This window comes from Lycorma delicatula, chromosome 13, assembly GCF_047948215.1.
Source record: "Lycorma delicatula isolate Av1 chromosome 13, ASM4794821v1, whole genome shotgun sequence".
Lineage (NCBI taxonomy): Eukaryota > Metazoa > Arthropoda > Insecta > Hemiptera > Fulgoridae > Lycorma > Lycorma delicatula.
In genome coordinates this window covers 47,937,194-47,949,892 of record NC_134467.1, presented here as the reverse complement: position 1 = coordinate 47,949,892, position 12,699 = coordinate 47,937,194, and the positions used below count along the sequence as shown (strand labels likewise).

The window sequence follows — 12,699 nt, the reverse complement described above, 5'->3', positions numbered from 1 at the left end:
AATTAGAAAAAGTATAATTTTTTAAAATTTGGTCGCATTATTCATTCATTATTATTGTTAACAAATTTACAAATTTGGATTGATAAATCTGTAAACTAATACAAATGCTAAGTTGTCGACTTATAGATTTGTAGCGCATCAGATAGCTAAAAGAAAAGAAATATAACTTGTTTTCTGCAGGGAAACAATGTATTACATAAACAGTCTTTCATTATACAAGACTAATTTATAAATGGAATTCAAATGAATGAAAACAACTTCCTTTCAAAATTAAATCGGTTTATTAAATTGTAAATTGTTTATTAAATTGTATCAGATAGAAATTCAGAACAAAAACATGTTATTTCTGTTTAGTGTAATAGTATGAGAAAAAAAACAGATTTATTTTTATCGACACGATAAAAAAAATTATTGATTTATGTTATTGCAAATATTATACTAAACGTTAAAATATCAAAAATAAAAGTTAAGTTTCTGAGTTGAATAAATTAAACATCTCCTTCTTCTCTTCACAAGGAAGACAGTTACAGCTTGATGGGACCTTAACTGTTTTTGTTATTGTTGAACCATCTTCACATTCCAATGGTATATGTAATATTTTTGTTTCAGACGCTTGACAACAGTCACACTTTTTGTCATGACTGCCAGTATCTATAATTTAAAAAACAGAACAAAAAAAAATTAAAAACAAAAAACATAAAACAAAAACAAAAAAGCTGACAACACAGTTGTTCGACTTTCCCGCCACACAGCCTTTTTTTTTCACGCACAGCCTATACACACAACTTTATTTAAAATATTTGTCATTTTATTTAAATATATTTTTCGTTTATTTAATTCAATGATTCTAACTAAAGTGTGCGTGCATACCATGGGTGGTAGCGGTACTAGCATATTCATTTATCGCTCACCTATGATGTTACAACATAGATGGTGCTGGAGGATAAACAGAAAAAGAAAGAAAGATGACTAGAGCAGCTGTACGTGCTACACTAGCACAGCTTGTGGTGAGAGGGGGGACTAATGTCATGCTGTATCCACTTAGCCGCTAGTTTATTTAAGAGTATTTTTTGGGGTGGGGGAGCAATTTTGCAAACCTTTTTTTTTGGGAATATTATTTTTTAATCGTTAACAAATATGCCTAAGAAAAATAAGATCTTAATTGGGTGAAATCTCGAGATACTGAAGGCGACCTTGGTTTACAAGCCTCACCTCCTTGACCTTTTAAGTTGAAAATTTAATGGCATCAATGCCTCATATATAGATGCAATCTGACAGAGTTTGGTCAAAATCGGTCAAGTAGTTCTGGAGATATAAGGTCATTTACAGGCCGACATTGAACACACACATGTACATACGAACATTAACACCTGAAAATTTTCCATCAGGTTTTTTGGGATCCTTAGGTGTCAAAATGTAAAGAACCAGTGAAAACCACATATGCCCAAATTGGACTGATTACCATACTTTACCTTCTACAGCTATAGCTCTCCTACAGCGCTATCTAGACGGGAAAGTAAAACCATAAAAAATAATCTTAAAAACATAATAAAATAATTTTCTGTATAATTATATATGAGAAATAATTAATAAAAATTGAAAAATTATTTTATTTCCAATACAAGGATCAATCGGAAAGTAAACAATATTCAGGTATAGGTTAAAATCCTAGTAAAGGCAGTTTACTTTTATATGAATTTGAATACTAGATCATGGATACCAGTGTTCTTTGGTATTTGGGATTCAATTAACCACACATCTCAGGATTGGTTGACCTGAAACTGTACACTACATTTACATTCACACATATTATCCTCATTCATCCTCTGAAGTAAAACCATATGGTTGTTCCGGTGGCTAAACAGAAAGAGAGAGAGAGAGAGAGAGAGAGAGAGAGAGAGAGAGAGCGAGAGAGAGAGAGAGAGAGAGAGAGACATAATACGAGAGTCATTCAGTATTCAATAATTAAAGAGACAAATTACTGTAGAAAGATGGTTATTTATTCAATGAAAATGTAATGCTAATTTTTAATATAATCTCCGGCTATATTTAACATCTGTCCCAACTTTCTATGAGCTTTCTTATTCCAGTAGTAAAAACTGTTCAGTCTGTTGACCGAACCATTCTTGAACCACACTTTTAAATGCTCATTGTTTCCCAACTCGGTACCACAAAAAAGCCCTTTGAGAGGATCTAGAAAAAAAAAATCTGATGGTGCGAGATCTAGACTATTAGGTGGATGTAATGACATCTGTCGATCTGACATGAATAACTTCCTCTCACACTGCTGTCTCAACAATGTAGGAATGGGCATTATTATGCAGAATTATGTCTTTAGAGAGAGAAAACCAAGATATTTCCTCCTTATTATGGGTTTAATTTTATTTTATAGCCTGTCACAATAGTACTTGCTATTGATTATATGTTTTTTTCCCGAATAATTGCAATAAATTGTGACTTTATAGTCCCAAAACACAGTTAACATAACTTTTACTAGCTAATGCACACGTTTTGAATTTTTCCTGGTGGCTGAACTCGTATGTTTCTATAACAAATACTTTCTTTCTTTCTTTTTCCTGTTTAGCCTCCGGTAACTACCGTTTAGATAATTCTTCAGAGGATGAATGAGGATGATATGTATGAGTGCAAATGAAGTGTAGTCTTGTACATTCTCAGTTCGACCGTACCTGAGATGTGTGGTTAATTGAAAACCCAACCACCAAAGAACACCGGTATCCACGATCTAGTATTTCTTTAACAAATACTGACTGATCTTTAAATTCCAACTCAAAATGATGAATCAAAGTTTTATCAGAAGTTCTTATGCAACCGAAAAAGCATTAACTTCCGCTAAAAACTGTTGTTTAAATCCTATAAAAATGTGAATGTGAGTGTCTGTGATTTTTGAGCCTGTCTTGGAGGAACCTACTTCAAACACATTTTGCAACAATTCAGTTTATTATGGGTAATATAATAAACAGTGCTGATTATCACACTACAAATTTCAGCAATTTCCCAAGTTTTTACATGTGTATTTTTCAAAATGATATTATAAATTTGATTTTACAAACTGACAGTCAAAACTTCGACCAGTCTTCTGCTACAATGAAATCAATGACACTTTTTCTAACAATTTAAATTGTCTGATCCATTTATAAAATGTTTCACAGTTAATACACTTTTTAACATAGTGTTTTAACATTTATGAATGAATTCTAGCGAAGTAACTTCAGAGTATAAAAACTTTCAGAGTAAAAAAATATTGTCATAGTCATAGCTCACTGTTCTTCCACAGTACCAGTTTCAAACGAAGCTAACATTTTGAAATACAAAAAAACATAGTAACAATTAAAATTACTTTTCAATAACAGATATTTCTGTGACGGGTGCCGACTTGAAAATTAGACAGTTTCAGTTTATTCTATTAAACGGTTATTCCACTGTTACATTTGTGTCAGTTTTAGTTATTGACCCTCGTAAATAAAAAATAAATACAATTATATTTATTTTCTTTTTACAATTCAATATAGTCTTGTTTATCCAGATATATAAACTATTCAAATTGATTTGATATCAAGATATTTTAAATACATATTTACATTACTTTTTTATTTACAAAATTTTAGAACCCTATTTCTTTCATAATTTTAGCTTGATTTCTTGTTGGTACAGAATAATATACGCATTAAAATGAATTTAATTTATTAAACTATCAAATTGCAAACATTTAGAATTATTATATATCTACTCATAGGTAAATTAAAAACTATAAATTTTAGATTCGACAATCACAAGCACATTTATATAAATATCTAAGAAGTTTTAACCACAAAAGTATATTAAACTCACCCATCCCTTACTCAAAGAACTATGAGAGATGTAGTGGATTTTTATGGGCTGTATTTCTTTAAAATATAACTAAAATTTTAATTAATTATTATTAATATACACATTAAAAATATAAGTTTCTTTATTTTATACTACATACTTATTTTGATTTCAACATGCAACATGATGTTTCTAGATTAACAGGCTTTTTAATCTAGTAAGAAAGAACAAGGCTAAACTTTATTTGTAAAACAGTTGATTATTTTCTATGCGGTCATCATTCAAATTTAAATATAATCTAATATCACTTTATATCATTACACAACAAAAAAAGCTTCCTAATAGCTAATGCAGACAGAATAGAAATGAAAAAAAACCAAAATGGATGCCTTTAATACATGATGTTATAGAAGGGCACTGAAAATTATATGGGTTAATAAAATTCAAAATGAACAGGTCTTAATATTAATGAGAGAGAAGAAAGATCTGTGTTAGAAGTGTTTAAAGAGATGAATTTAGTAAGCCATGTATTATGGCATTCAGGTTTACTTAATTTGGTGATACAGGCGAAAAACTGTAAAGGAAGCGAAGAATACATCTTACAACTTCAGTTGTAAGACATAGTATATATGTAGGGGATAAAAATAAGTGCATAATAAAAAGTAATGGAGAACAGCATCATACCATTAGATTCACTGCAAACAAAATTACAAAAAAAATTTTTTTAAATCCACTGTCAGTTTTGTCAGTTGCTCCAAATCATCGCTCCAAATTTTTTTTACTTTACGATACAGATAAAAATCACTTGAGTACCATATTAGTGCTGTGTGGTGAGTGCTCAAATATTTCTCCGCCAAATTTTTGAATCTGTCTTTTTATCTCAGGCAAGTATATTCATAAAAAGAAATGTCAATTCATAGGAGACCATGTTTGTGTTTCATAATGAAATGAAGCATTGCACATTGCTATTATATTACATCTTTGCTATTATATTTTTGTCACTGTTTTTTTACAGAAAAAGTACAGTATAAATTTTGGTTGCATGGTGGGATTGAGGAGGGTGAAATTGGATTTCCTTTACATTTTTAGGTATGAGGAGTATGAAAATACTGTTCACTTAAACTGCCATGTCCTTAATATCACTTTATATCATTACACAACAAAAAGAAGCCTCCTAATACCTAATACAAACGGAACAGAAATGAAAATAAAAATGGATGCCTTTAATACATGAAGTTATAGAAGAATACTGAAAATTATACATATGTTATGTTTTATATATATATATATATATATATATATCATTATATGATGTATGTAGGCCTATGTGTAACATTTACAATAAATATGTGGCTAAAAAATCTTCAAAACTACTAGACCAATTTTATTGAAATTTAGATGTGCTGTAGTAATGTATGTGAGAATAAGTTGGTCGACTTGGTTGACTTGAGTTACGCTCAATTGTTCCACAAAGTTTGAAAATTACGTGTGCTGTAGTAGTGCGTATGGAAATTTAATAAGATTGGTCGAGTTGTTCTTCAGTTACACTCAACAACAGACATGACTTTATATTGGTGTATTTTTCATACGTGCTTAGGCGTGAGCCACACTGGTGAGTGAGTAAGTGAACATTATGATTATGTATAGGGTCTACCTGCTATTTTTAATTATTTCATCAAATTGCAGTTACAATAATTTAATTTTCTTAAAAACAGAAAATATATTTTAATATTTAATTAAGAAAAAAAAATTATACTTTGTTTAGTTTTCTCATTTAATTTATTTTATATATTTCTTGAGAAAAAAAATTATACAAAATTGAATATATTGCCAAGATCTCTCCATCTTTATAGATCATTGAAGATGTGTGGGATCTGTTGTTGTCATAATGGAAGACAACTTCTTTCCTGTTGATCAATTCTGGTTACTTTAGCTTGATTGTTTGGTGTAATCTTTCCATTTGTTCTGAAGTCAGTAGATGTTTGTCAAGTATTCAATAGAGGTTGGTCAATCATTTGACCAGCTCATAGGTAATAACTCATTTCCGATCCCACCATAATTTTTTTGACATGATCTGACTTTGTCACTACTTTCAGAGCTTCACTTTGCTTTGAAACAAAGATCTTTTCTGTAAATTATTGTTGTACATGATCCATTTTTTGTCATTAGTAAATGAGCAGTTTCAAAAACAGTTAAATTTCATTCCATTTTAGCAGGGATTTGGAGATGAAAATTCATTCCATTAAATTTTTCATTGATAAGGAGAATACATTTTTTTTATCCAGCCTTATTAAAATAGTTTAAAACTGTTTTGTGGTTTGTGCTTAGTTCATTACTGATATTGTGACCACTATTGCAATGGTCTTGGTCAATTTTTTCCATGATTTCATTAACATCTTCAGTCACCGACTTACCAAAGCAAGGTGCATCACTGACGTCATAATTTCCAGCTTTGTGCCACACATACTGATACATCACGTTTATGTCCATAAACATCAGAAGTTTTTTTACCAGCCCGTATCAAATTCTTCATTTTTTGTAATAAAATCTAAAAATGTATAAAATTTCTTCTTTTTTTTTCATTCATTTTCAAGGTAAATCAACTTTTATATAAATTAATAACAACTAATATAATCATAACCTTTCTAAAAATACTCTGTGATATGTCACTTTTCAAAAGCACTCTAATTTTGCCAGATTTCATTAATAATACCAGAGTTATGCAATTCTAAAGCCAACTCTGGAATAATAAGAGACCTTTTTCTCCACCCTAATATTATGACCTATAAAGACAATTAGAAAAAATTAATTTAGGTAATGAAAATAATAAATAACTTTATACATACGTTGATTATAAAATGTATATGAATCACAAACACCACGACATTCAGTGAAATCAGATATACTTTTCTTATTTTCACAGATACCGTGTTCATCAGATCTCACCCGAATAAGTTTTAGTGTTTCATTTGCTTTTAGTGATTCCGGGTAACAATTATCTGTAAGAATAGGAAGAAATATTAGTTAAAATATTGTTATTAAAATACAAGGGATTAAATAATAAAATAATTTTAAATACAGAGTGGGCAGGAAGTCCGTTTCCATTGTAATAAATCCAACTTAATCATGTTCTACTGCTGCAAATTCTCACTGCTGCTGGAAAAGAAGAGGAGGATCATCCGATGTGTTCATTTGTTGTGAAATGACCTTAGTCATTGTCGAGTGTGGAAAGATGGCATATGAGAGTGTGTTCACCATCAAAGAGTGTTTGTTAGCTTGTGCGTGGGACCATGAATGTTCCCACACTGGTAAAACATTGGAGAACATTATGGATGACTTCTTAGTGTGTTTTGGGAAAACATTACCATCACGGCATATGTTATTGACATGGAAGAAAAAGGCTTTAGCAATGTGAAGTGTTCTTGATACACCACGAAACAGGAGGCCGAGCATTTCAGGTGAGACATGTGGTGCTATGAAGGCATCCACTCAACTATCACAGATGAAATCGATGTGCAAACATTCTAAAGAAATAGGAATTTGAAGATCAACAATGTGAGACCATATTCGGAAGAAGTTGAAACTTAAATATTTCCGTCCAGCCACATTCAGTGAGTTGAGAGACATTGACCATGATCGACGTGTTTATGCATGTCACTTATTGCCTGAATGTTTTCCAAGAGCAAACGATAAAAAGAACATCAAGTTCTCAGACAAGTGTGTGATTTACTGAAGCATAATTTAAAAATATAACTTAAACATAACTTAAAATGTTTTTTTCTGGGTGAAAGACAATCCTCACTTTTTTGAGGAAATTGAACACCATCTACCTCATTTATGATTTGGGCTGGGATGATAGCTGAACATCTCCTTGGTCCTTATTTTCTTAATGGTGAGTTAATCAACACAGTTATCTGTGAATGTTCTACAAGTGGTTGCTTCCAGAATAACCAGCAAAAGGGATCCCTGACATCATTACATTACAGCAAGATGATGCTCCAATGCATTTTGCTTTGAATGTCAACAGATGCTTCAATGAAATTTTCCTGAATCAATGGATCGGCCGAGAGTCGAAAGAGGTAACTCTTCTGACCTGCCAGAAGCCCTGAGCTCACCACATCTGATAATGTATTCTGGGGTTTTATAAAAGAAGAGATCTGAAAACACAGATACGTCAACAATGAGCAGCTCCAAGATACTGTTTGGTCAGCGTTTGAAATTATCACCCCTGATATACTGCTGCAGGTGAAAAACCGGACATGGAGGTACATCTGTTTTCATACAGTTGATTTTAGATCCATAGAATCATACACACACACACACACACACACACACACACACACACACACACACACACACACACACACACACACACACACACACACACACACACACACACACACACACACACACACACACACACACACACACACACACACACACACACACACACACACACACACACACACACACACACACACACACACACACATATATATATATATATATATATATATATATATATATGTTACAAGTTACATAAGCCTGCTATGTCAGTGCATCTAAAATAATGTGTCTGTGAATGAATTTTTTATAGCAGAAAAAGTGAACACTAGTTATATTCATTATAATGCTTGTGGTGATCAAACTGTTGATTCAAGTACTGTAAACATGTGTGCAATACAATTTCTAGAATTATAATATATAAAACCGCTTATCAACAATTATGTTTATGTTGGTAAGTGGTTACCAAACATAATTGTTGATATGTGGCTTTATAAATTATAATTATAATTCTATATATTATACACAACAACAGGACATGTTAAACAAAAAAAAAAAAAATCCATAAAATTTTGTTTGTTATTAGCTAGTAAAGTAGATTTTGGGGATGAACCTCACAGCGGTTCTGTGACTGATTAGAAGCGCCAAAAGGAGGTGGATGAAGGGATTAAAAATGACTGTTGCATCATAATTCATCGCCAGGTAGGCATATCAAAAGAATGAGTAGACACAATCATTATTGCATAACTGGTCTACCATAAAATCTGTTCACGGTAGGTCCCATGCTAATTCACACAAAAGAACAAACAAGAATGAAAGGAATGTTGTTGAATGCTTCTAGAACTGTTATTGCGATGAGGGAGATGATTTTCTACTTTATATAAATTCTAAAAAAATTCAACATCAAAGCCAGTGTTTTCTCTTTCATATTATCTATTTTTGTATTAATTTTTACTTTTTATAATATTTGCTAACCTTCTGAAAAGGGCTGTTTAAAAGTAAATTTAATTTTTTTGATAAACAGTCTTTGAGGTATATTTTCTACAATATTATTTTTAGGATATGATTGTTTTTTTTATTTTGAATACTTACGTATAGAACTTGCTGTAAAGTTACATTTTTCACAACATCCATCTAATATTATCTGATCCGCAGGACAGTCTGTCACAGGTTGACAGGATGGTATTCCTTTTCCATAAATTGGCTGGAACAAAAATTTAAATCTCTAGTTCATATATATAAAGTTACAGGGTATAATTATCTAAATACATTATGTAATAAATATATTTATTTACAGATGGAATGAAAAAATGTTGCGAAAGAAAGTAGAAATATTTTTAATTATTTCAAATTAAATGTTCAACTTTTTTACATTTTGTTGTGTAGCACTACTAGAATATGTTTAAAGAATAATCACAGTGAAGAAGTCAAAAGTAATGGTTTTTTATGCAATATTTCAAAATATCTATATACTTTCTTCAAATAAATTAAAACTTTAAATATAGAATAAAAAACAACTTTTAATAAAAAATTTTAACTGCTCTTTAGTTTTTAAATTTAAAATATCTGTATAATATTTAAGTTGATAGTAAAATAATTTGTAAATCATTTTTTAAAAGTTAAATGACTATTTATAAATATTATTTTTTGTTATAAAAAGCAGTTTATAACTATGAAAAACTATTGCATTATGCTTTGTTGTAACATTTAAAACCACTAATTACATGAATATAATTCTTATTAATGATAACGATAATATTTCTGTTGCCCGTCATGCAAAATTTTATTATTATATGACAAATAATATAAGGTGTTTTTTTATATGACAAATTCTAAGGGATATATCCAATCAATTTGATTTGCAACAAAATCAAACTGAACGGTTTTGCTTTTAAATATCTTAATAATAAAATGGTAAGTTTGTTATAAATATTTATTACACCTGCATTCCAATGTCACCTTTTGAGACTCTGTTAAGAAAAAGTCACAATGAAAGAAGCTGTCAAATCAACATGAATAATATAGTAATAATAATAATAATAATAATAATAATAATAATAATAATAATAATAATAATAATAATAATAAATATGATAATATAGACTAATAATTGTACATGAAAAATATTAACTCATTCGCGGGTTTTTATCAATGTGCAATCTTTGTTTTGTAGTTTTTCCTTTGATTATTTTGTAGCATGTTGCTGATTTCTATAAAATGAATTTTGTTTTTGATTGTCAGCAGTTATAAATATTTCAAAAAAATTTTTTTTACCTACACTTCTCCTTTACAATTTTACCATTCTCACAAATCCTTTAGGAAAATGTTTATAATCCTGGGCACAAGAGAATTTCAAAATTTCTTCTATCATTTTTTTGTCATTTTCACTATAGTGAAAATGACAAAAAAAGAACCACTTCATTACTTTCTTGTGAAGAGTATGTAAACTTACTACAGATATTTTGAAAAAACTTTTTTCATAATAGAAACCATATCTAGTATTAATTCTTATAATGATTGTTAAATAATTCTATTTATCTGGATTCGTTATTACTTTGAACTAAAATAAAAAGGAATATCTTAACAACTTTCTGACAGTCAGGGTTTTTACTATATCATATTAATTTGATTAAATTTTAATCCACAATAATTTAATAAAACATCAAGGACATACAAAAAAAAAAAATACATACCACTCCATCAGTTATACTGCAAGAATGTGTTGTACAATTATCACCATCTTCAAACCAAGTTGTATTTGGCATTTTAATTTCACCATTTATAACACAACCAAAAGGTTTACAATCACCGCAACAATCCTTTGAATCTTTATGTGGTTCCTCATATTTATAACCCTAAAATAATTAAATTATAAACATAAGAATACACACATCCACATACTGTTTTGCTTTGAAACATTTTAATTTAACACTAAACTTGTAATCATTATAAAACATTTATTATGTTTACATATACTTCCATCTAAAATATAATATCATCTCTTAAGAGAGTCCCTCAAAAAGTCAGAATGACTTTTTAAGAAACAAAAACGGGATGTCAGATAATTACCCGGTGATCACAACTATAAGTACAAATTTTGAAACCATATAAACAAAGCTAAATATGTTAACTTATCCTTGTGATTATAAGAATGTGCAATCTTTGCTAAAAAGAATGGTCATGTATTTTAAAAAAATAACAATATTCACCTCTATCAAACCATGCAAAGGAATTGTATAACTCAACACAATACTTTTGTTTGTGAGAAAGAGCCTGTTTATGCTTTCAGTGTGATTTTTAATAAAGCACTACAAGAAGTTTACAAATGCTCCTACTCATAATGATCTGCCCAAGATATTATTTTATATCGATTTATTATATTCTGGTGAATATAATAATTATGAGACTATTATGAAACATGAGACTAAATCTCACGTTTCATAATAGGATTACGTACATTATTAATTACGTTACATAATCTGTTCCAGTTAATATTACGACTATGATGCATGTTCAACAATCTGAAATGTAAACGGAAATATTTTGAGTTATTTTCTCTGAAAGTAATGATATACATGATGTACTCAGTTTCTTAAAGTGATAATTTACGCACACATTTGCCAATAACCTATTCTGTTTGTCTACTGCCCAATGTTTTTTAATTATCATCAATACTTTCTGGTTCCACATACCTCATATGCTTTACAGACTATCAATGATACAAACAGGTGTATTCTTTAGCGGCATAATAATTCATAAAATATTAAAGAAAAAAAATCATAATTTGAAATTACCAGTGGACAATCCTTGTTACAAGATGCAATTATTTCTTGAGTATAAACATCAGCAGTTTCTTCATCGACTTTACATGTAATATTCTTACATTTATCACCATCAGGAGAAACCCAAACCTCACCGACCTTTAAAATAACACAGATAAAGAAAAGAAAACTTACAATCTTTTTAATAATAAAATTAATAAATAAATAAGTAATCACTGTCATGGAGATAGACCACTCTGTCATGGTAAGGTGTATCTTTCCTTCCATCTGAAGCATTCTAAATTTGAGTTCCCATCAGTTTAGTACTTTTTAACTTTTATCTCTTCAAAAACCAAATGAGATTTAAGTCATTGCTTAATTCTATATACAAAACTTAAAAAAAAAATGATATTAACAAAGAAAAATAAATTGGAGCTACAAGGGGATACCATGAAAATTACTAAAATAGATGCATACATATAACCATCATTATCCTTCGTCATGTCCTTCAAAACATGTCTATCTTCATTATTTATTCCCAGCTAAACTTTTAAGTTTCTGATAGCTAAAATTTCCTTTTACATTTTCTATAATTTTTACTCTTTCCAACCTCTCCACTTATTATCTACTACTGTTATAATCAATACCTTTCTCCACTTATATATTCCAGCCAATTAGCTTTCCTAATCTGAATCGATCTTGAAAAGTTCAAAAATCAAAATGATTTTTGAACTTGTGATGAAACTCAGATTCATCAAAATTTGAATTTCAACACGAGTTTTATTGTGTGATCTAAAAAAGTATTACCTTCTGCTAAAAACCTTTT

At 29.7% G+C, this 12,699-nt stretch overlaps 1 protein-coding gene across 1 annotated transcript in view; it reads right to left on the bottom strand.

Annotated features, from left to right (window-relative positions):
• Window positions 1-264: 264 nt before the first annotated feature.
• Window positions 265-12,699, bottom strand: part of Hml (hemolectin) — a 278,319-nt gene continuing 265,884 nt past the window's right edge. The window contains exons 72-76 of the mRNA XM_075381665.1: window positions 11,907-12,032; window positions 10,806-10,967; window positions 9,205-9,316; window positions 6,675-6,827; window positions 265-651 (exon numbers count right to left, since the gene is read on the bottom strand). Coding sequence (XP_075237780.1) covers window positions 467-651; window positions 6,675-6,827; window positions 9,205-9,316; window positions 10,806-10,967; window positions 11,907-12,032 — 738 coding nt within the window. The 3' untranslated portion in view covers window positions 265-466. The remainder of the gene's footprint in view (window positions 652-6,674; window positions 6,828-9,204; window positions 9,317-10,805; window positions 10,968-11,906; window positions 12,033-12,699) is intronic.